The 20,115-nt window shown below is 45.9% G+C and overlaps 1 protein-coding gene across 1 annotated transcript in view; it reads left to right on the top strand.

The window, feature by feature from the left end:
* ablim2 (actin binding LIM protein family, member 2) overlaps positions 1-20,115 on the top strand; it is a 62,902-nt gene that overhangs the window by 19,963 nt on the left and 22,824 nt on the right. Inside the window, exons 3-9 of the mRNA XM_080023279.1 lie at positions 4,925-5,108; positions 9,340-9,452; positions 11,833-11,959; positions 12,714-12,807; positions 17,623-17,710; positions 18,634-18,692; positions 19,747-19,788. Of these exons, the coding sequence (XP_079879405.1) occupies positions 4,925-5,108; positions 9,340-9,452; positions 11,833-11,959; positions 12,714-12,807; positions 17,623-17,710; positions 18,634-18,692; positions 19,747-19,788 (707 nt within the window). The remainder of the gene's footprint in view (positions 1-4,924; positions 5,109-9,339; positions 9,453-11,832; positions 11,960-12,713; positions 12,808-17,622; positions 17,711-18,633; positions 18,693-19,746; positions 19,789-20,115) is intronic.

Genomic DNA, 20,115 nt, shown 5'->3' with positions numbered 1-20,115 from the left:
GCTATTCTGTGCAGAATGTTTTGCGGGTGTGGTTGTTCATGTTCCTAATGATCTCATCCACAGAGTGTGTGTGTGTGTGTGTGTGTGTGTGTGTGTGTGTGTGTGTGTGTGTGTGTGTGTGTGTGTGTGTGTGTGTGTGTGTGTGTGTGTGTGTGTGTGTGTGTGTGTGTGTGCGCGTGTGGAGCGCCGGGTGCTTATAAGTTCAATGCAGTGAAAACATCTTCCCTCCTCTTGGAATGAAAAAAGGAACACGGAGGAAATGCAATCGGAGGCTGAGGAAAGGAAGGAAAGGAAGAGAGAGAAAACAGGGGAGTGACTCTTTCTGCCGTAGAAGGTGCAGAACAATGCTACAGGCGGGTGATGTCATGGGGATTTGCCCCGTCTCCACGGCGACCCTGCTGTCACATTACTTAAAGGATTGGTTGGCTGTTTTTCAACCGAGGCCTTTCTAGAATATTGATTTCCATAATTTCTAACTGCCCAATGCGAAAGCATGCAGATGGATAAACACCTTCAACAAATACAAAAAAAAAAAATTGTCAATTCACAAACATATTTTGCAAATATTCAACGGATGTGCAAATACACAAACAAATTCCACATATTAAAAAAAAAAAGAATCTGGGAATACATTCAATTCATTTACAAATAAATGAAAAGCTATTGTGATGTCGTCTGAACATTTACAACTTCCCAACGGGCATTTGTGAATCAATTTTTATTTATACATTTTTTAATCGAAAAGGCGTTTGTGGATCTCAACTATTGACGGTTTCAAAAGGATCCAATCGATTGCCGCGCACCCAGTGTCACGTCCTGTTCGATTGGCTGTTCTCGATGGGCGCGGTGGCTCAGTGGTTCGCGCTGTTGCCTCGCAGCGAGAAGGTCCTGGGTCCCAGGGCCTTTCTGTGTGGAGTTTGACTTCTCCTTGTAAGCAAATATGTAGGCTTAGACAGCAGTTTTTTTTTTTTTGTAGCATAAATAATATGTAAGTGTTTAGAAACATTGTACTCTTAGGATACAATGAAATTGCAAAGAAAACATTGATTATCCCATTTTATTGGGTAGGATTCGAAAATGGAGAGTATCCATTCCTCACCAACTGCAAGGTGTTCAAGTCAATGCCCTTGGCCAATGAACCCGACAGTTACATTGGGTCAGTGGCCTTTAGGTGTGCTGTCTGAGGACTGTGGATGACAGGAACCACTACCCCCGAGTGTCCCTCAGCTAGATGACCACTGGCCTCCCAGTCAATGCGGGGGATCTGTAATCCCTGTGTAACACTAACCAAAAAACACACTTACATTTTTTTTATTCTTAATACTATTCTTCTGCTGTAATATGCTGTTATATATGTATATATAAGTATTACATAGACATATCTCTACATATTATAATCGTAATACATACATATTCATACGTATATCTTACATATTCCTACATATATACTGCTACATATAGTACATTATGATGATACATGCCCATATGTATATGCTCCAGTATATACCTAAACTGCTATTAATTAGGCTATAGGTAAAGTCATTCTATTGTCATTAACAATAGTCACGCCTGACCTTAGCCATAACCTGGTTTGAATAAATCACAAAAATGACCTTGACATGATCATGAATGGGATTTTGCAGTTCTCCCATTGCCCACCCCTGGTTTGGAGTCCTGTTCTGCTCAGTCCTTAACGGATGGCTGTCCCAGCCCTCACTGAACACGTTGAGGCGGTGTTGAAGTCGTGGCAAGAACACATAGTGGCAGCGGAATAAATGGGTACTGTTGCTGGGGTCCAGGTGCCCGTCATCCTCCAGCCCCCGGCAAGTGCAGGACACCGTAGACGATGCTGGTGACTGACAGCCAGACATCTCTCCACAACCATTCAATACTAGTGTAATCAGTAGAAAATTATGGGGTTTGGGATTTAGACATAGTCAGCACTGCATTTCAAAGATGAGTATTTTTTTTTAACTGCAATTGTCACTGTGATGCTATGTTAGTAATAACAAGCAAGGGGCAAAGATATATAAAATGTGTTACCTTTCCAGTCACTTTAAAGAGGAATTGAAACACTTGAGCATAAAATAATTGAATAACAGACTCTTATTAGATAGTTTGCCACCCTTATCTAATATGTGGGTATGGCAATCATTATTTTAATTGGGCATTTATTCTGTAGATAAGTCCAGCAAAATAACATAAGCTAACTAAATAAGTACTCCACATGATCAAGTCTCCATATTAAGAGAATGCTGTTGGCATCACTGGTTAAACATCAACAGTTTACATCCATCCAATGAATGGGAAATTGATTAATATTCCATGTATTATGAAGTGCTCTGTTTTCTTCAACTACACAAACTATTTAAGAACTTGTGGTCACACTAGTTGGTTTTCCTTGAATTTATAAATTAAAATAAATTCTTTTTTTCTTTTTTTACCTGTGCTGTCAGCAGGCTTGGCATACCACATAGGGTATTTGTTCGCCATTGCATCCAAGACACTTAATCTGCAAGTGGGATTCAAATTCTCAACCTGCAATCCCACTCTTTATTAATCATCTAGAACTGCCGCAATAAGTCTGTCCTGTGGATGACCTGTGGGACGACAAGGGCACAGTGAGCCGACGGGGCCACATCCCCACGCAAAGGCCCACCATACCGCAAGCAGCGAAATGCCACACCCGGTCACAAGCCCTGAATGCTCACCCACGTAGCCAAGTGCACATGGCACAGGGCACCCCAACATCAACCCACCTGAGGTGAACTGAGGTCCACCATCGCCCGCAGAAAGCCAGATATGTGGCTCCTCCACAACCGCTGGCACCCGGGGCACCAGCCGCAGGAAAGCAGCGCGGCGGGAGTAAGACCGCTTCCCGCTTCCCGCACCGCAACCCACATCCAAAATGGCAAGCAGCCAGGGGGCCCTGGGAAGCACCCCGCGGCGCTCTCCGCAGCCCTGCCGGGTCGCAGCAGGCAGGAAGCCACCCGGCCCACCCGGTCACCCCCCAGTCAGCCACACCCCCACACCGACCCAGAAGCACCGACCCACCCCGGACACCACAGTGCTCAATGTGTGTTGTTAGTGTATGCAGTTAAAATTGCGGGGTGTAGGGGGTGCGAGCCATCCAAGCATATCTAACCCGATTCACTTGCACCCCGACCGCCCCGCAGACCCTGGTCTGGTGGAGTGTTGTTTGGAGTAATTAGTTAACTAGTTGTTTGAGTTGCATTCATAACTTGGAGTCGCTTACTCGAAGAGCAGAGGAGGAAACTACGTGCTCTTACTTTGAAATGCGGGAAATGATTTTGTCAGCAGATGATATATTTTTTTTATTTTTTATTTTTGGAATTTGTTTGTGTATTTGCAGTTTACATATTTACACACAAATTGTCGATCTGTTCACACAAATAATATCGAGGCGAATCTATCTCCATAGGAAACTGACAATATAGCAGCACAGTCTTTATCAGGTTTTTCAGGGATGTATTGATGCTTGAACTTCTGCAAGTCAGCTATGTTAGCTTTACATGCGCTAACGTGAGAGACTAGAAACAGGAAGTTACACCGCTTCCTACTGGCAGTACCCACTGCACTGTAGCCAATGTTACGCTTTCAATTTCCTGCGGCAATTGCACAAAAAAAGTTACAAATAAAATGTGATTTAACTGGTACTTAAGATAGGTAAACTAAGACACGTGTGACCATAATGTCAGTTTCCTGTTTTCAAAAATTTGATTTAATGTTTTTTTGAAGGCTTTTGGCCCATCGGACTGAATTAAAGCACAGTGAGAAGCTGCAGCAGTGGTCTGTTCCCTGTAGTGAAGTGATCAGAGAGGTTGTGCTGTGAATAGTTATAAATGATGGAAACCAATGTTTTAACAAGGCCTGGGTTGATAAATGCCCAACTTATCCATTAAAGGACTGTGGAGAAAGAGGGGGGAGGGAGCGCCGGACAGACGGTCATCCTATAACGTAGGATGCGTCTTGTTGATTATTGTCACCCCGTAGAGCTGGGTAATATTTGGGCTTGTCACGTTCCACTGCCGTGCTCAGCCTTTTCACAAAACAGGTCGCCGGTGCAGCCAAATAATAACAATTGTTAATGCAATTGAAACTGACCCAACAGGTTTTGGGCTGCAGTTGTCTGACATGCATTGTCAAAGGTCGGGCAAGTTGAAACCCTCGCACACACACACACGCACACTAATCCTCTTTCCTGGTTGTTTGCGGCGCCGGTGGATTGAGGAAGAGAACTATACATGTCAAACTGGCTCCTTTACCCATGAATCACAGCCTGTCTTATTCTGTAGCCCTTTGAATTGTCTCAGTGACAGCATGTTTGGGTTTGGGCTGTAGTGGAGACGGTGAGCTTTTTGTGATTAGGGTGAAGGAAGAATTTATATAATTATACAAATATTTATGTATGTCGGTATCCGTTAATGAATTCTACATCACGTGTTAAAGGGTCATTGGTTCTTCACATTGAACTATATGTTAATTTAATATTTATAATGATATCAGACTAGTTTTAGTCTGACATGAGTCTGATAGCCTCATAACTCTAATGATTACATAATGAAACCATATACTGTGAAAATGTAAAGGTAACTGTACTTTAATACTCTGCAATGTCTTTCATCATGGTACGATATAATGATATTGAATTTTCTCCCGGAAACACTTGTAACATACCGGCTGTGGTGTGAGGATGGTGAGGTTTGAGCAGCCACACCTGTCCTGGGTCCTGGTAATCGGGGCCCAGGATCAGTGTGGCTGCATACCTGTTGCTCATTGGTTGGTCTAACGAGCAACAGGTAAAACCCCCATCCCCACACTCACTCAGGCGAGGAGCCCTTGTCAAAACATGCTGTCTATCTGCTCCTGGGCTTATTCCACCTGATTTCCCCTCCCTCCACAGTTTGCGGTGCGGACCTGGCCCAGGGTGGGTTCTTCGTACGGCAGGGGGAGTACATCTGCACGCTGGACTACCAGCGCCTCTACGGCACCCGCTGCTTCAGCTGCCAGGAGTTCATCGAGGGTGAGGTGGTGTCCGCCCTGGGCAAGACCTACCACCCGCGCTGCTTCGTCTGCGCCGCCTGCAAGTAAGGACACCGGGTATGGGTGGGGCGGGGTTGGGAGGGAGGGGGCTTGAGGAGTGACCGGATGTTTTTTATGGATATCTGTCCATCAAAAAATGGATGGATATCTGTCCATATTGTTTAAATGCTAGATATCTGTGTTTTGTTCATGTACTAGAGTAACTATTGAAAGGGAAACTCTGGTATTTTATAACCTGAAGCCTTATGTTTTGATCAATGGTAGTCAACTACAATGATTTGCAATAAAAATGGATCCAGTTTTGAGAAAATAAGGATGGGGCAATCGCGACCACGTTGTCCAGCGACCGCAATTGCCCCATTGTAGTGCATAGAAGATTTACTTTTTAGCCCACTCTTATGCTTATACTACCGATAAGTTGACTCTATTACCATGGTGAACTGTCGGTATGTTATCAGTAATGGTAAAAACAATTTTAGCCATTACCACTGATCCCCCCCCCCCCCCCCCCGCCCCGCCCCAGAATGCATCATGGCGTCAATGGCGGGAATCCCGATTTGCCACAGTCCCAGGAACATTTACACTCATCAAATGGCCAAAGACAGCCTGCACAAACCTTTGTAGTGAAGCTCCACAACATGGCAGAATCTTGACTAAGATTGTTCGAAGGCTGTTCTTTGCCTCAACATTAGGGAGCTCTTCCAATGCTGTTGTTGTTGATGAACGCCCATTGACGTCCGCCTTGGACCAGTAGACAAGGACCGGCAGTGTGTGCCAAAAATAGGTTTGCCTTCTGGCAGACAAGGTAAAAACAGCTCAAGAATAATATACCGGCATTTTTTTTATTATTATTATTTAATGGGTGGGGCACGAGAGGGGAGATTTTTGGAGAGTCGGGGGTCGAACAGCGCGTTATCGGGGTCGCTCCCGCCATCCTGCATCTGTCTGGAGCTATCTATCTATATAGCACCACTGTAAGGGCTGGCAGTAGCCTCCGGTGTGTCACAGGCACAGACGTGTGAACGGAGAATAGGGTTCATTGTCAGGCAACTCTCATGTATCTATCAGCTGCTTCGCCCTGCACCTAATCACGGCGAGAGGAGAGCCGAATCGGGCCGGATCGAACGTCGACAATAAAACCTTTCACAGCCGAGAACTGTGGTGCAGAAGCGACGGATATTATTAGATGTCAAGGGGTGAAAAAAAGGTTGACGGCGGTCGGATCTAAGGCGACGAGACTTGAATAGTGTGAGAAAAGTAGCGCCTCAGTGAAAGAAGAGCGGATGAGAGGATGCTCTGTTGCACGTCTGTGAAGCATGTCATTTGAATTGTTTGTGCTATAAAGTAGTTTAATGAGAAACCGACATAAGGTTGGTTCTCCTCATTGAATTTGATGAGGCATTATCTTCACTGTAGTCCATTGACTTTGGTTGCAACTCCCATACTTAAAATAATGAGAAACTCAAACTAGTTTGACTGGGGGGCATACACGGGTAGATGTCGAAATAGAAATACGCGCAAACATGCAGGTCACGCATCCTCACCTGTCTCTAAACATGTTTTCTGACGGGGGTGGGGGGGACTCTCTGGTCGTCAGGCCCTGGGAGGTAATGGAAGCCTCCCTTCAGGTCTCTCTATCTGAGGCTGGAATGTTAAATGTGTGATCACTCAGTACGGCCACTTAGCCTATTCCCAGAACGGTGTTAAGTGTCCTCTGAACTCTGTGTGTGCGTGTGTGTGTGCGTGTGTGTGTGTGTGTGTGTGTGTGTGTGTGTGTGTGTGCGCGTCTCCAGTCATAGTGCAACATTTGAAGTTCTCAATGCGACCATCTCTCCCTGCGCCCTCGCCGCATTACAAATATCCCTTCTTTGCGACAGACACAGGCTCATTGTGGGTGGTGAATCAAAAAATGGAGAAGGGAGTTTGGCCAGAAAGGGATGTAGAGAGAGAGCGAGAATGAGAGAGAGAGAGGGGGGGGGGAGATAGGGAAGTAGGTGGAAGGAACAGAGAAAAAGAAAACTCAAGCCACTAAGTATCAGACTTTAGACTCAGCTGTTGTAAAGGGGATCCTTGGACATTTAGCCTATGCAAGTGGGTGTCTGTGTAGTGTGTGTGTGTATGTGTGTGTGGGAATTGTCATCAAAAGCCAAAGTAGGAGTTTGCCCTTTATCTGCAAAATGATATCACATCACTTAGTTTCGGTGACAGGGCGTAAGCATGCGTTGCTATGGAGACGCGCCGTCAACAACGTGCCCTGGTGTACTGCTCATTGCTTACGCTCGGCCCCCAGTCGATGAAAGGGAATAGATACCTGTTTTTAGATACCATTACACCTTCCAATGTTTGGAAGGGCTGATGGTGAGATTTACTGAAATACAACAATCTGAATGGTGAGTTATACCCAAAATGTCAGTTGATACCAAAATCCACCCTGACTAAGGCCATTATAGGTGGCGCTGTCACCTCTTGCAAAAAGAAAAATTAAATGACAATTTCTTCTTGTCTTGCAGAATTTGACCAAAATGACTACACAGCGAGGGAGCATATACAGAGCAGATGCATATAAATGCATTTCAATTTTACTTAGACTTTAATAATTCATCCATCAACCCCTCGCTCAACGCATCTCTGTGCATGTGCACTCCTCTGTGTGCATTTGCATCTTCGAGGATCTCAGGAACTGTAGTTTATGTTAGGTAGTTTACTGAACATCTGTACTGTTAATGCCCATTCCAAGCCCTAAATGTTAATTAATACTGATACCGAGTACAAAATCTGTAGGGTTGCCCCCAACAAAAGATTTTCCTCATGGACTATTAGTCGTCAGTTAAAGCCATTAGTCGACCAATCGTTGCACGTTTATGATATTAATTTAATTATTTAAATATATGTTTTGGGGGCATCAGAAAATGGTTGAGTTCCAGGACTGAGAGAGAATGTATATCTAACATTGTTAATACTGTGCTACATTACAGATAAATTCAAAACCTCATAAACAACCAGCCTTCAAAATATACATTTAATTTACAAGCACTACGCGCTTTAAGCGAGCCTCCTGTTAATTACACAAGTTAAACATTACATCAGTTAAACCTATTAGGCCCTATTATTATTTTATTATTTTATTAATTCATTAATGTAAATAAATGCTCTAACCACTAGTTTAGGGTCCAGAGGAACATAATAACTGACGTCTAATGCTTTTTAAAAAATTTTTTTACCTTTGAGGAACATCTAGCGTGCTGTCAAAAAAGCTGAGAATCACATAGTTGCTTTCGCCAGAGTCTATCGGTACTCTCGGTGCTTTCCTACTTACTTGTATGTGTATTTTGGACTCTCCGTGTCCATTTGGTAACAAATTGGCACTGCCCCCAAGTCGGACGTGCTCGCTGGCTGTGACAGTGTCTTGGCTGCGACGGTGTGACCACTCGCTAATATGATTTACTGATCTAACCCTTGACAGATGTTATGTGGGATCGACACGCACTGTAGAGCCAATAAGGTTCTTTAGTTGTGTGTTTTGCAGGGAGCATAATGTCGAATAACTGTTGAGATGCCTGTGGTGTCGAAACATGCGGACAATTGTTGAATCTATTATTGTATAGACTGGGGCAGTCAAACGTTTAAAAATAACTAATTGCTATTAATCACATTATTTTCCTCTGATTAATCAACATTTTTTAATTTACCCAAATTTGACCCTTAACAAAGATTTTTACATTTAAGAAGACGTGAGTTTAGTTATAGCCACACTATGATACGAGTATTTTGCACAGAAATGCAAAATAAATTTTTTTTTTTTTTTAAATTCACCATAAACAAGCCACCATAGTTCTATATTTTGTATTGAGCAAACAAGCCTGTTTACATTAAATACTATGCCGACAACAATCAAACAAATGAAAAATAGAAATTTCTCAAAATTTGCGAAGAAAGGAAAAAAAAAGAAATTTTGCTTCAGACCCCCTGTAATTCCTACAGTGGGGGACCCCTAGGGGGCCTTTCATATTTCCCTCGCATAAACACATCAAACATATGAGATCAAATATACATGGCAATATCTGTCTATTTGGACATAGATATGTTTCAGTTTTTTGGTTAGCTTCATGTAAGAGTCATATTTTGTATAAAGTATGAGTTAAAAGTTATTCGGGTAGTAGTATAACCGGTCACTGACCTTGTACCTCTAAGTCTGACGATATATATACAGTGTGTGTGTGTATGTATATATATATATATATATATATCATTATTTTTTTTCTTCCCTGTTTGCAGACAGCCGTTTCCGGCAGGAGATCGAGTGACATTTAATGGCAAAGAGTGCATCTGCCAAAAGTGCACCGAACCCTTGCCTGCCAACAGCCCGGCACCCATACAGGCTGTCCACAGTGAGTTGCGCTCTGCCTTTCCTTTCCACCGTCCCTCCTTCTCGGCTCATACACTACACTCCTCCCTCTGTTTCTCTCTCAAGTAGTGTTCAAATACACCTGTTTTAATGTGAACATTGAATGAAAAATCCCAGAAATTCAAAAACAACAACAAAAAGATCCTAAAAGGACACAGACGTGCTGGTACCTTTACACTGAAACAATGCTTCATTCCTCCTGAAAGGTGATGAAATTAAAAGCAATTTCATCATGTATACCTGCTATCATGTTTACCAACAAATTTGTCCACGTCTGTCGGTTTGGCCGTTTGGCCTGCCACACACCACCTCATGGCGTTTTCAGGGACGTCCGGCACAGAGACACAGATGACGGGGTTTCAAACGCACCATTTCTTGTGTAGAGTGGGCGAGGTGGAAGTAGCCCAGGAGCAGATGGACACGTGTCATGACAAGAGCTCCTCTCTCCTGAGTGTGCGTGGGGATGGGGTTTTTACCTGTTGCTTGTTAGGTCAACCAGTGAGCAACAGGTATGCAGCCACTCTGATCCCAGGCGCCAATTACCTAGACCAGGGGTCGGGAACCTTTTTGGCTGGGAGAGCCATAAATATTGTATTTCCTTGTGAGCCATATAATATTTAATAAAATTGAATGCAACTTAATACGTGCATTTCTTAAGTAAGGCATACATTTTTTACGTATAACACATCTCTGAGTACTTAAAAAAGCACCATATATAATAAATATCTTTATTCTTCTTAATAATATTGTTGTTATACTGTAGCTAACCAATAATAAATTAAATACGTCTTACCATTAATGCGACTGGTGGTGCTGCACAGTTTTGCTGGTGGCCTTGCAGTCTGCTTCATACGTAGTGTGATGCAGACGTTGAGGCTTACATCAGTTCAGTGAGCGCAGGTTGCTCTTCATGTTTCTCAGACGCCAGAAAGACTGCTCACATGCGTATGTAGAGCCAAACACGGTCAACGCGGCAATACTCACGCTGCATCGTGTGGTTTGTGACGGGAAGCTCGTCAGGTTCAAGTTCAGGAGATTATTTGTCACCTACAAATTGAATTTTTTTTCCATTTCTGTCCACTTGTGTTCACTCGCCAGCTCTGCTCGCTGTCGCGCAAGTCTTTCCAACTGACTTTCAACATTGAGTGACTTGAACTTACTCACCCACATGTTTGGTCAGCAACTTCCAGCTCAGAGTCTCTGAGGCAGACCCCGGGGATGCATGTCAGGTCGGCTTAGTCCACTGCACACTCTTGTGGATGAGTGATGAATTTAAAAAAAATAGAGCGCTCACGGAATTCTCTAAAACGCCCTCTGAATGACCACAGGAGATTGGACGTAGAGCCAGCTAGCTGCTGGAGATCAAGATGTTGAGTGGGGCCACTTGCTAAGCACGCATCTCTACATTTTCGCGCACCGCGGCCAGAAAGACTCCGTCTCCCTCCCTAAACCCTCACCTGTGGGCAGAGACTCCCACAAGTGGCGCCTGAGGAGAGACCAGGGAGGGGCCGGGCGCCGAGTGAAAGGCGCCCCGGAGTCTTTCTGTGGTCCGCAGCTGGTGCTTGACCACGCCCCTTTGTCCGCCACATTTATATTTTGAATTTTTTTTTTCAAAATTGTCATTTCTCTTACCTGGTTGACTTTAAAATGACACAGAATAATTATTTATTACTTGTTAATTGTGATGAAAAATTTTTGCTCAAAAATGTCACCGAAAGAGCCATAATTGGCTCGTGAGCCATAGGTTCCCGACCCCTGACCTAGACCCAGGACGGGTGTGGCTGCTCAAACCACACCGTCCCCGGACCACAATAGGTTTGCCATTTTTCAACCCATTCCCTATTGAAATGTTGGCTCCCATCATTTAAAAGCCTCAGAGGTTGGTTATCCAGATTACTGTCATAGATGGAAACCCCTCTTTGGCAAAATGAACTTGAAATTGGTGCAGCATTTCAATGGAAGCTGTCCTGGGTTCCCTCTCTTCCTGGTACAGTCTTCTCTTCGCTTCTTCTCTTTGCATCTCCTTCGTTCTTTCCACAAGTTTGGTGAGGGAATCGCTTTGTCATTTACTCGTCTCTTTTCCCTTGAAATACTCTTTCTTTCTCTCTCTTTCTCTTTCTCTCTCTCTCGCTCCCCCTCTCTTCGCTTCATTCCGTCGCCTACTAAACATCAGAATCTCTGTTGTCGTTTTTTTTTTTTTTTGGCTGTAACGAGGTTTTCCACTGAATGCCGGTCTTTCCATGTCACTGTCTGTATTTTGCAACAATTCCGGCTTTGTGTGTCCCTCCATCCTTGACATTTTGCTGACTCCTCTCTCTCCCCCTTCCTCCTCCCCCCTCCCCCCCCCTTCCTCCCTGTTTCAGACTGCTGTGGCTGTGGGAAGGAGTTTAAGAACGAACAGTCTCTGGTGGCGCTGGACAAGCACTGGCACCTGGGCTGCTTCAAGTGCAAGGTCTGCAACAAGGTGCTCAACGCCGAGTACATCAGCAAGTGAGTCCTGACCCCACGGCCCTCGCCAAAACGAGAGGAACGCCTCCCTCCACACGTCCACGGATGTGAAGTTGCGGTTGTCGCTGGGGAAGGAAAACCAAGGGTTAAACCGATGCCAATTTCTAATATCTGTAGTTTTTCCACACCGTGCCAGAGCAGTATTTGTCAAGATGATGTACAACCCTCCAGTATTTGCTCTGTGCCGTGAGTTCTCTGCACCAATTGCTGTGGCCAAACAGAAAGGAGGTCCCGGGGCTGTAAGACAGGGCAATTGTAACAAAAAAAAAAAAAACACTGTGAGTGGAGCGTGTTCCACTCACAGTGGAAATTTAAATGCATTCCCTGCAATTGCGCCCAGTAACGCTATTGCAGGGAATGCATTTAAATTTTTTTGTGATCCCTGTGTTTGGAGGGTCTTGAGCAGAAAATCTCCACGTCATCGGTAGACTCCCATTGTCTGAGGTGATTGATTCGGTTGGTTAGTTGGGGAGTTGATTAGTTAGTTTGTTTAATTAGTTAGTTCATTAGTTAATTTAGTTTTTTGGGTTTTTTTCACAGCTAGTTAATAATGTTCAATAAGTTATTGCAGACAGATGGCAGCGTTGAGGCCCATTAGGTAGCCGGCCCTTCTAAGAAAGCATCTGCTGGGTTGCTGCAAGCCAAACACATGGTCCACACTCCCAGAACTGTCGCCGTGCGTGTTATCCTGCGAGAATGCGCGTCTGACGTGTGACCCTGCCTCCCGTCTCCACAGGGATGGGATCCCGTACTGCGAGCAGGACTACCACGCCATGTACGGCATCCAGTGCGAGAACTGCAAGAAGTACATCACCGGAAAAGTCCTGGAGGTGGGTGGGCGGCAAGGGCCCGATCACTGGCCCCGTTGACTTTCCTCCAGCGACTCTCTCTACTCCCATATCCAAATTCCTTCTCTATCTCAAAAAAAAAGTTTGTCTTTTTCTGTAATGAAACAAACCTGTCTGTGTGTGTGTATGTGTGTGTGTGTGTGTGTGTGTGTGTGTGTGTGTGTGTGTGTGTGTGTGTACACGTCTGGGGGGGTAAAGGGGGTTGACCCCGCATCGCTTTGCCCAGCGTAGCGCGCCGTGCGCTGGACCGTGAGCAGGAGGCAGCCGGTCCTGTATCCCTTCTGTTGTAGGCACCCTTTCTCGCCCTCCTCTCGGTCTCTCCATCCCACTTCTCCTCGACTGCCCTCGTCACTTTCACCTACCGTCGTTATTCAAACACAAACACAAACACACACACACACACACACGCACACATTCAAACCAAACACACACACACATAGAAATGCATACAAGCCTGACAACGATGCGTCCGCCAGCGTATGCGCAGGAGTATACATATTTGTGGACAAACAGATGACAGGCGGTTTTGTGAAACGGGTGTAGTTCTTCCGTCTTCCTCCGTCTTTCCTCCGTGCTCTCAAACTCGCTCGCTCTCTCTCTCTGTCTCTCTCTCACACGCAATGTACTTCCTCTCCATACCCAGCGCCCTCCACCCCACCACCTCAGGTTTTTTTCTCGTCTCTCTCTCTCTCTCTCTCCGGTACCACTCCTGACCTCTCCACCATCTCCTCTGTCCCATAACCCTGCCCCCAAGACACCCACGCACGCACCCACCCACGCACGCACCCACCCACCCACCCACCCACGCACACACACACACACACACACACACACACACACACACACACACACACACACACACACACACACACACACACACACTTACATACTAGCTTTTTGTTCCCAGAAACACTGCTTGCTCCCATGACAGATTAGCCCGGCCCATTCAAAGTTGTCATTTCGAGAGACGAGGTGAGGTGAAGGCAGGTGATCCGGGGGTCTCTCTCACTCTCTGGTCGTAGGTAGGTGGGTGGGTAAGGGCGTATGGGGGTGGGGTTTCTGAGGGCATCTGAAAACAGAGCAGCATTATGGGTGGAAAAAAAAACAAAAAAAAAACTCCCTCCCCACCCACCCACCCTCTCACACTCCTTTCATGACCATGTATCCATTTCCGAGGGTCATAGAGAGAGCAGCGGAAGCCTCAGACTGTGTGTGTGTGTGTGTGTGTGTGTGTGTGTGTGTGTGTGTGTGTGTGTGTGTGTGTGTGTGTGTGTGTGTGTGTGTGTGTGTGTGTGTGTGTGTGTGTTTTTCAATGACATCATCAAGCGACAGTCCGGGGGTGGAAGGAGTCTTTCAGTTCTGCTGTGATCTGTCAGTGTTTTGGTCTTAACACTATAGTAATAACGTCAGCCTTTACTACTGCTTTACTTCTCATGTTACTGTAACTGAGGAGTTTTGTTGTCGCAGCGGTCTGATGAATATCGCAATGTGACGTCATCCACTACTACTTTTAAACACTTTTGAAGATTTTCTTTACGTTATTATTATTATTATTATTTCATATTAATTTTTTTATTTATCTATTTATCTCTTTGTTTATTTATTTATTTAAATCGTTATGTTTATGTTATTATTATCATGGCTATTATTTATGTATGTATTAATTTATTTATTATTATTAATTTCCTACCCTGACAAAAAAATACAACAACACTGCTATGACTGTCTATCGCTGAGGATTAATTGGCTCTTTCTTTGCACAACATCCTTGCACTGCTGTCGTGTGGGTAGACGATACGGTCAAAAATAAAACAAAGCAGTGATCATATATATATATATACACACACACACACACACACACACACAGTATGTGCAGGCATGCATTTCAGTTGAATAATTCTCCTGGTTGTATTTGACTCAGTGTTTGACACACAGGGGCTACAGTACTTTATTACTGATTCTACGTGAGCACTACTTTTAACAGTCTTTCCATCTCTGTGTTGGTGCGTTAGTATTAGTCTTACATTTTTATTTCCATGCAAAGTCTTGCAGTTATTGCGGCAAGAATCTCTTAATCTTAATCTCAAAGTTTCATCGTTATACATTTGACCTCTACTAGAGAGTTTGCTTACAAATTTTGCAAATCTTAGTCACTTCCTAAATATAATCAAAGACGCCGCTTGATTTCACTTCCAGAATCCCTTTTGTATTTAGGTGCCATTGACTTTTGACACGTCAATACCAGAAGGAACTAGAAGGGCTGCTAACGCCAGGGAAACCAATCAGGTTTCTCATCAATAGGCAACACACCTGCAATCTATTTTACTGGCCTTTCAGAGTCATTACTCGTAGATCGCCATTTCGCAGACGTTGCAAGATAAACTTTTCAAATGTCACTGCGTTAGTTTGAGATGCTGAAACAGGTTTTAGCGGGTACATACCAAAGTCAATTAATGGATCTTAAGGAGGGTGTGTGTGTGTGTGTGTGTGTGTGTGTGTGTGTGTGTGTGTGTGTGTGTGTGTGTGTGTGTGTGTGTGTGTGTGTGTGTGTGTGTGTGTGTGTGTGTGTGTGTGTGTGTGTGTGTGTGTGTGTGTAATTGTTCCTGAGTGCCCCTACCTCCCAAATCGCAGCCCTTGCTTGACTTTGTTCCTGAAATTGCAAACCCGGGGTTAGGCAGTGAGAGATTGAGTGATTTAGAGAAAATTCCTCATTTGGAAAACCAAGGGAGTTGGAAATTGTCTATCTACAGTATTTATCAATTGTCTAATCTTTTTTTTTTTTTTTTTTTTTTCCTAATCTCACAGTCCCAGACCTCACCTGCTCTGTTACCGCCTGGAACAGTCCAGCTCTAGGTTGCCTGTTTCCCTCCTAGCTCCCCTCCAAATCAACCGTAACTGTGTCAGATAACTCCCAACTGGTCGCAATCCCTTAGCACAAACCACAAACCTGGCAACCCGAGCCGTAACCCATTCCAATGTTTCACAAAAAAAAAGGAAAGAAAATTAGCCTGTTCATCATCTTTCCACAGTGCGGCCTTATGCACACTTATCAGTCCTGTGGGACATTGAATATGATAATCACCTCATGCCTCTCTCTCTCTCTCTCTCTCTCTCTCTCTCTCTCTCTCTCTCTCACTGACTTGCTGACAAAGGAAGGATTTGACTCCGGTGCTATCTCCTTTCCGTTCCTCTCATACTTTCCATGTTGGAATTTCAGCTCCGTTCCATGGCCCTTTCTGAACGGTTGAGGGCCGGGGGGCGGGGGGGCTGTTCAAAGTTCTGTTCAAAGTCAACTTCCTCTTTCTCAATCTTATTTTCTTTGCCTATATCATCCCTCTCTCTCTCTCACTCCCGTCTCTCCACTTCCGTTCCGTCCAGATAAGCACACTGCAGGGTGCGGGGAAACAAAAAAAAAAAGAGGGCCGTTGTGGGTAATCAATGCCACTGCCGTTGACGAGGAGGAATGCCTCCTGGGCGGCGGGGGGGCGGGGGGCGGGTTGTTGTGGACATTGGACGGGGAGTCGGAATCAGTGGAGATACGGGTCAGACACATCAATCATCTACGTGACGCCCCGTCGCTTGACGTGTGGAATCCCTCACCCCCTGCCGCACCCCCCCTCGCCAAGGGAGACAACGTATCGGTGTCAACCCTGCGCTGAACGAACCCACAGGCCGCGGAAAGAGAGGTCACCGGCCGCAAATCTCAGTGACCCAATGTAAATCGCGCTTGATCAGTGGCAGGGATGCACCGAAAGACTTTGAAAAGACAGCGACTTTTCCGGCCCGTCCCAGCCGTGCGCACACTGAGGGATTTAGCGCGGAGAGATCTTGGGACTCTAGCACACACCGTCGGAGCCGAGACTCGAGCAGAACTGCAGATAATGTCGAACCAACCCCACGTTCTCACAAGAGCAAGCCCTCAAAGCCAAAAAACTGCGTGTGACTTGCTCAGTGAGGCCCAGGAGGTAGAGCGGGTCGTCTAGGAAGCGGAAGGTTGCTTCTTAGCGTAGCGTGCTGATGTGTCCTTGAGCAAGGTGCCTCACCCCCTAACTGCTCCCCGGGCGTCTCTATATGGCAGCCCACCGCTCCGAGATACATCAGATACTAGGATGGTGAAATGCAGAGAAATTGCAAATTTCCCCATTGTGGGACTGATTCAAGTGTTATACAAAAAAGGTTGTAAAAAGTCATCTGGGAATCGGAATGACTGACAAAAAGAAAAACAACAAATCGATGCAGCAAACGGCATTATTACATTCAACGTGCTGCTTTTTTTTTTTTTTTATTCTGAACGTGGCGATTTATTCCCGTCCCCGTGAGGCGTCTTGCTGCAGCGTCAATCTCAGTCGCAGCGCAAGCCGACGGTTCGATTCCCTGCGCGAGTTCCCCCCCCCCCGGTGGTTAGCGCCGCACACTCCCACCGTCAGAGTGGACGGTGCTTTTAATCAGGTGAAGCTTATTGGATCATCTGCAGAAGAATCACATTAGCGACTCATCCCGAGGAGCCGGCCACTCTAAAGGCAAAGCCCCTTTTTAGATTAGACTCATTACAAAACAGGCGGCAGATGGTGATGCAACGACAGTGGGGCGACCGCACCGATGCCATTTATTTATCGACGCGCTTGGAGCAATGCCTTTTGAATTCCGGAAGGCTTCCCCGTCGGTGAAGGCTTCCCCGTCGGTGAAACCTTCCGGCGATTTATTTTCCGTCCTCCCCCTCCTCCTCCTCCTCTCTTCCCTGCGTGCCTCGGCTCTACTAACCCCGGCGCGTCCCCCGCCTTGTGTCCCTCCGCCCAGGCCGGAGAGAAGCACTACCACCCCACCTGCGCCCGCTGCGCCCGCTGCGAGCAGATGTTTGGCGAAGGGGAAGAGATGTACCTGCAAGGTGAGCGCGCCGCTCGCCCTCTCCCTCTCTCTCTCTCTCCCTCCCTCTCTCCCTCTCTCTCTCTCTCTGTCAGTTCACCGCCGTCCTTCTCTTCCCGGCACACGTTTTGTTAACGTCTTGTTAAAAAGAAATTCCCATATCCCCCGCAAGACGTTTTAGCGTCGCGTACACTGTCTGCTTAACAAATCGGGTCAGAAACGTCAATGAGTGACGACACCGTGACTAATGTATCCGGGCAACAAGTTCAAGAAGCGTTATTTACACTAACAATTTCTGCAGCTGTAAGCTGGCTGCAGGCTTTAATTTACCTTCACAGCTCCCCATCGGCTGGTCCACATGCACGTTACTGCACATATCTGTATATACAAACAGCCTATCCCATATGTATAACTCTATTCCCTTCTAATTTGTACCCCCACTCTGTATTATCTTTTTGAGTCTTGTTTTATTCTTATTTTATTTATATTATTCTATTCACTTACTACGTTACGTTTAAGGACTCAGTAGGTTTCAGTAAGTTGCAAGGTAGGAATTAGGTTAGCTATTATGTTCGGTTTAGTAACTACTGTGCATAATCTCCGGCTGCGTTGCAAAGACATTTCACTGCATATATGTATGAAAGTACGTACAGTATATGTATGTGATGAACAAACCTCTCGAATCTTGAATCCTATTCCTCACCAAAGAAGTAAAATTGACTTGGCGAGAGGACATAGCTCTCTCCCAGTCCCTCCACGGAGTGACGGAAAGAAATCGAGGTGGAGGTCCGGTAACGAGGGAAAATCTGTACATTCTCCTCTTACTTTTTGCCGTCTGGGGTGCCTTTTTTGGGGTGCTCGGTGACCGCTCTTTCATTCTCGTTCCTTTTCTTTGTTTAACCGCTTCGTTTTTGTTTTTTTTCTCCTCCCCCCTCCTGCAAACAGGATCCTCTATCTGGCACCCGCCGTGCAGACAGGCTGCCAGGCAGGAGGAGAAGAGTAAGGTGAGGTGGACAAAGTGGGACGTATGCACACTAGACACCCAGGACCTCCGCCACCAGAGGGCGCTGGTAAAACACTGGACGTCTGCATTTCTGGTGGTCTCAAAAGCAATGGCTCCAAAGCGGTATCCAACACACAGACATAACCCACAATTGGTTCTTCACACTCCTCATATGGAGGACTTACCCCCGGTTTTGGGGAAGGACCAGAACCCACCTTGTTCCAGGGGTTGGGCGGCTACTAGACCATATCTATTGTGCACATATTGAAAATGAGCTTGCACAAGGACAGTTATGGAAAAAAAACAAAAAACCCACTGCGGTGTCCAAGAAACAGCGTGCCAAGTCATCCGAAAGGCTTTTTCGGACCAGACAGTAGGGCTTTTTTCGTTTTTGTTTTGTGGTTTCATTTTGCACCAGCGGTAGGTACTCTGAAATGGCGTGAGCCGCCGGGGTTTCAGCACGAGCTCTGTGTCGCGTGTTGTAGTAGTCTGTAAACGTTCACTTATTTCACCTTAACTGTCCACAAAAAAATCTTTCTGAGCAAATTTGAGGCGAGAAATGTTGCTGGGTCTTCACTGATATTATATATATCTATATATATATATACAGTATATATATATATTGATATATATTAGATCTACAAGACGCCAGTTTGTTCTGACTTTTGTGAGACCAGCGCACGCATCGGGACAGCGCTTGGATTTTTCTGTTTCATTCAATTCACGTCGGAAGATAAAATAAGACAAATACATGTGCAATAGGAACGCTTTTTTTAAATGTATTTTTATCGGTTGTTTTTTTTTTTTCAATGGCGCAGAGCGTACGAGCGTACCTCGCCGCCGGTTGGGGGCCCAGGACTCCAAATCTCGGGTGCCTTTAGGAATGACCCCACGATCCTCTGCCCGCCCCGAATCCCAACCCTAGAAACGCAGCTCGTTGCTCCGTCCTGCCGCTGCCACGCGCCGTATCATTGCATAAGCCCCCGTCACCCTCCACCTGTTCTCTCTCCCCCTCCTTCTCCTCATCGCTTGACCACCCCTCCTCTTCTCCCTAGAAGCAGGTGCGGATACAGCTCAATGACGTCCCCGAGCGACAGGTTGGTAATCCTGTGAGGCCACGCCCTCTCCACCACCCCCACCCATCCCACCCACCCACCCACCCACCCACCGGCCGCTGCATGGGTTGACCTGTTGACTGCTTTTGACCGTTTTCCTGGCTGCCACGCCTTGCACTTGTCCTCGACCCTAATCGACCCCCTTATTATTGGATGGACGGGCTTTTGTGTGTCGGTGTGCTCACCAACACGGTGCCAATCTGCTCTCACCTCAGCGCCGGCTGGGGTCATACAAAGCCAAGCGCACTTATGAGTGGAAAACCCGCATTGGAACTGTTTTTTAACCGGGCGTGGCAGAGTCGTAGCACG

Source organism: Zeus faber (assembly GCF_960531495.2).
Source record: "Zeus faber genome assembly, chromosome: 22".
In the NCBI taxonomy this organism is placed as follows: Eukaryota; Metazoa; Chordata; class Actinopteri; order Zeiformes; family Zeidae; genus Zeus; species Zeus faber.
Note: the sequence above shows the minus strand (reverse complement) of the source record. Positions and strands in the feature narration are given on the sequence as shown.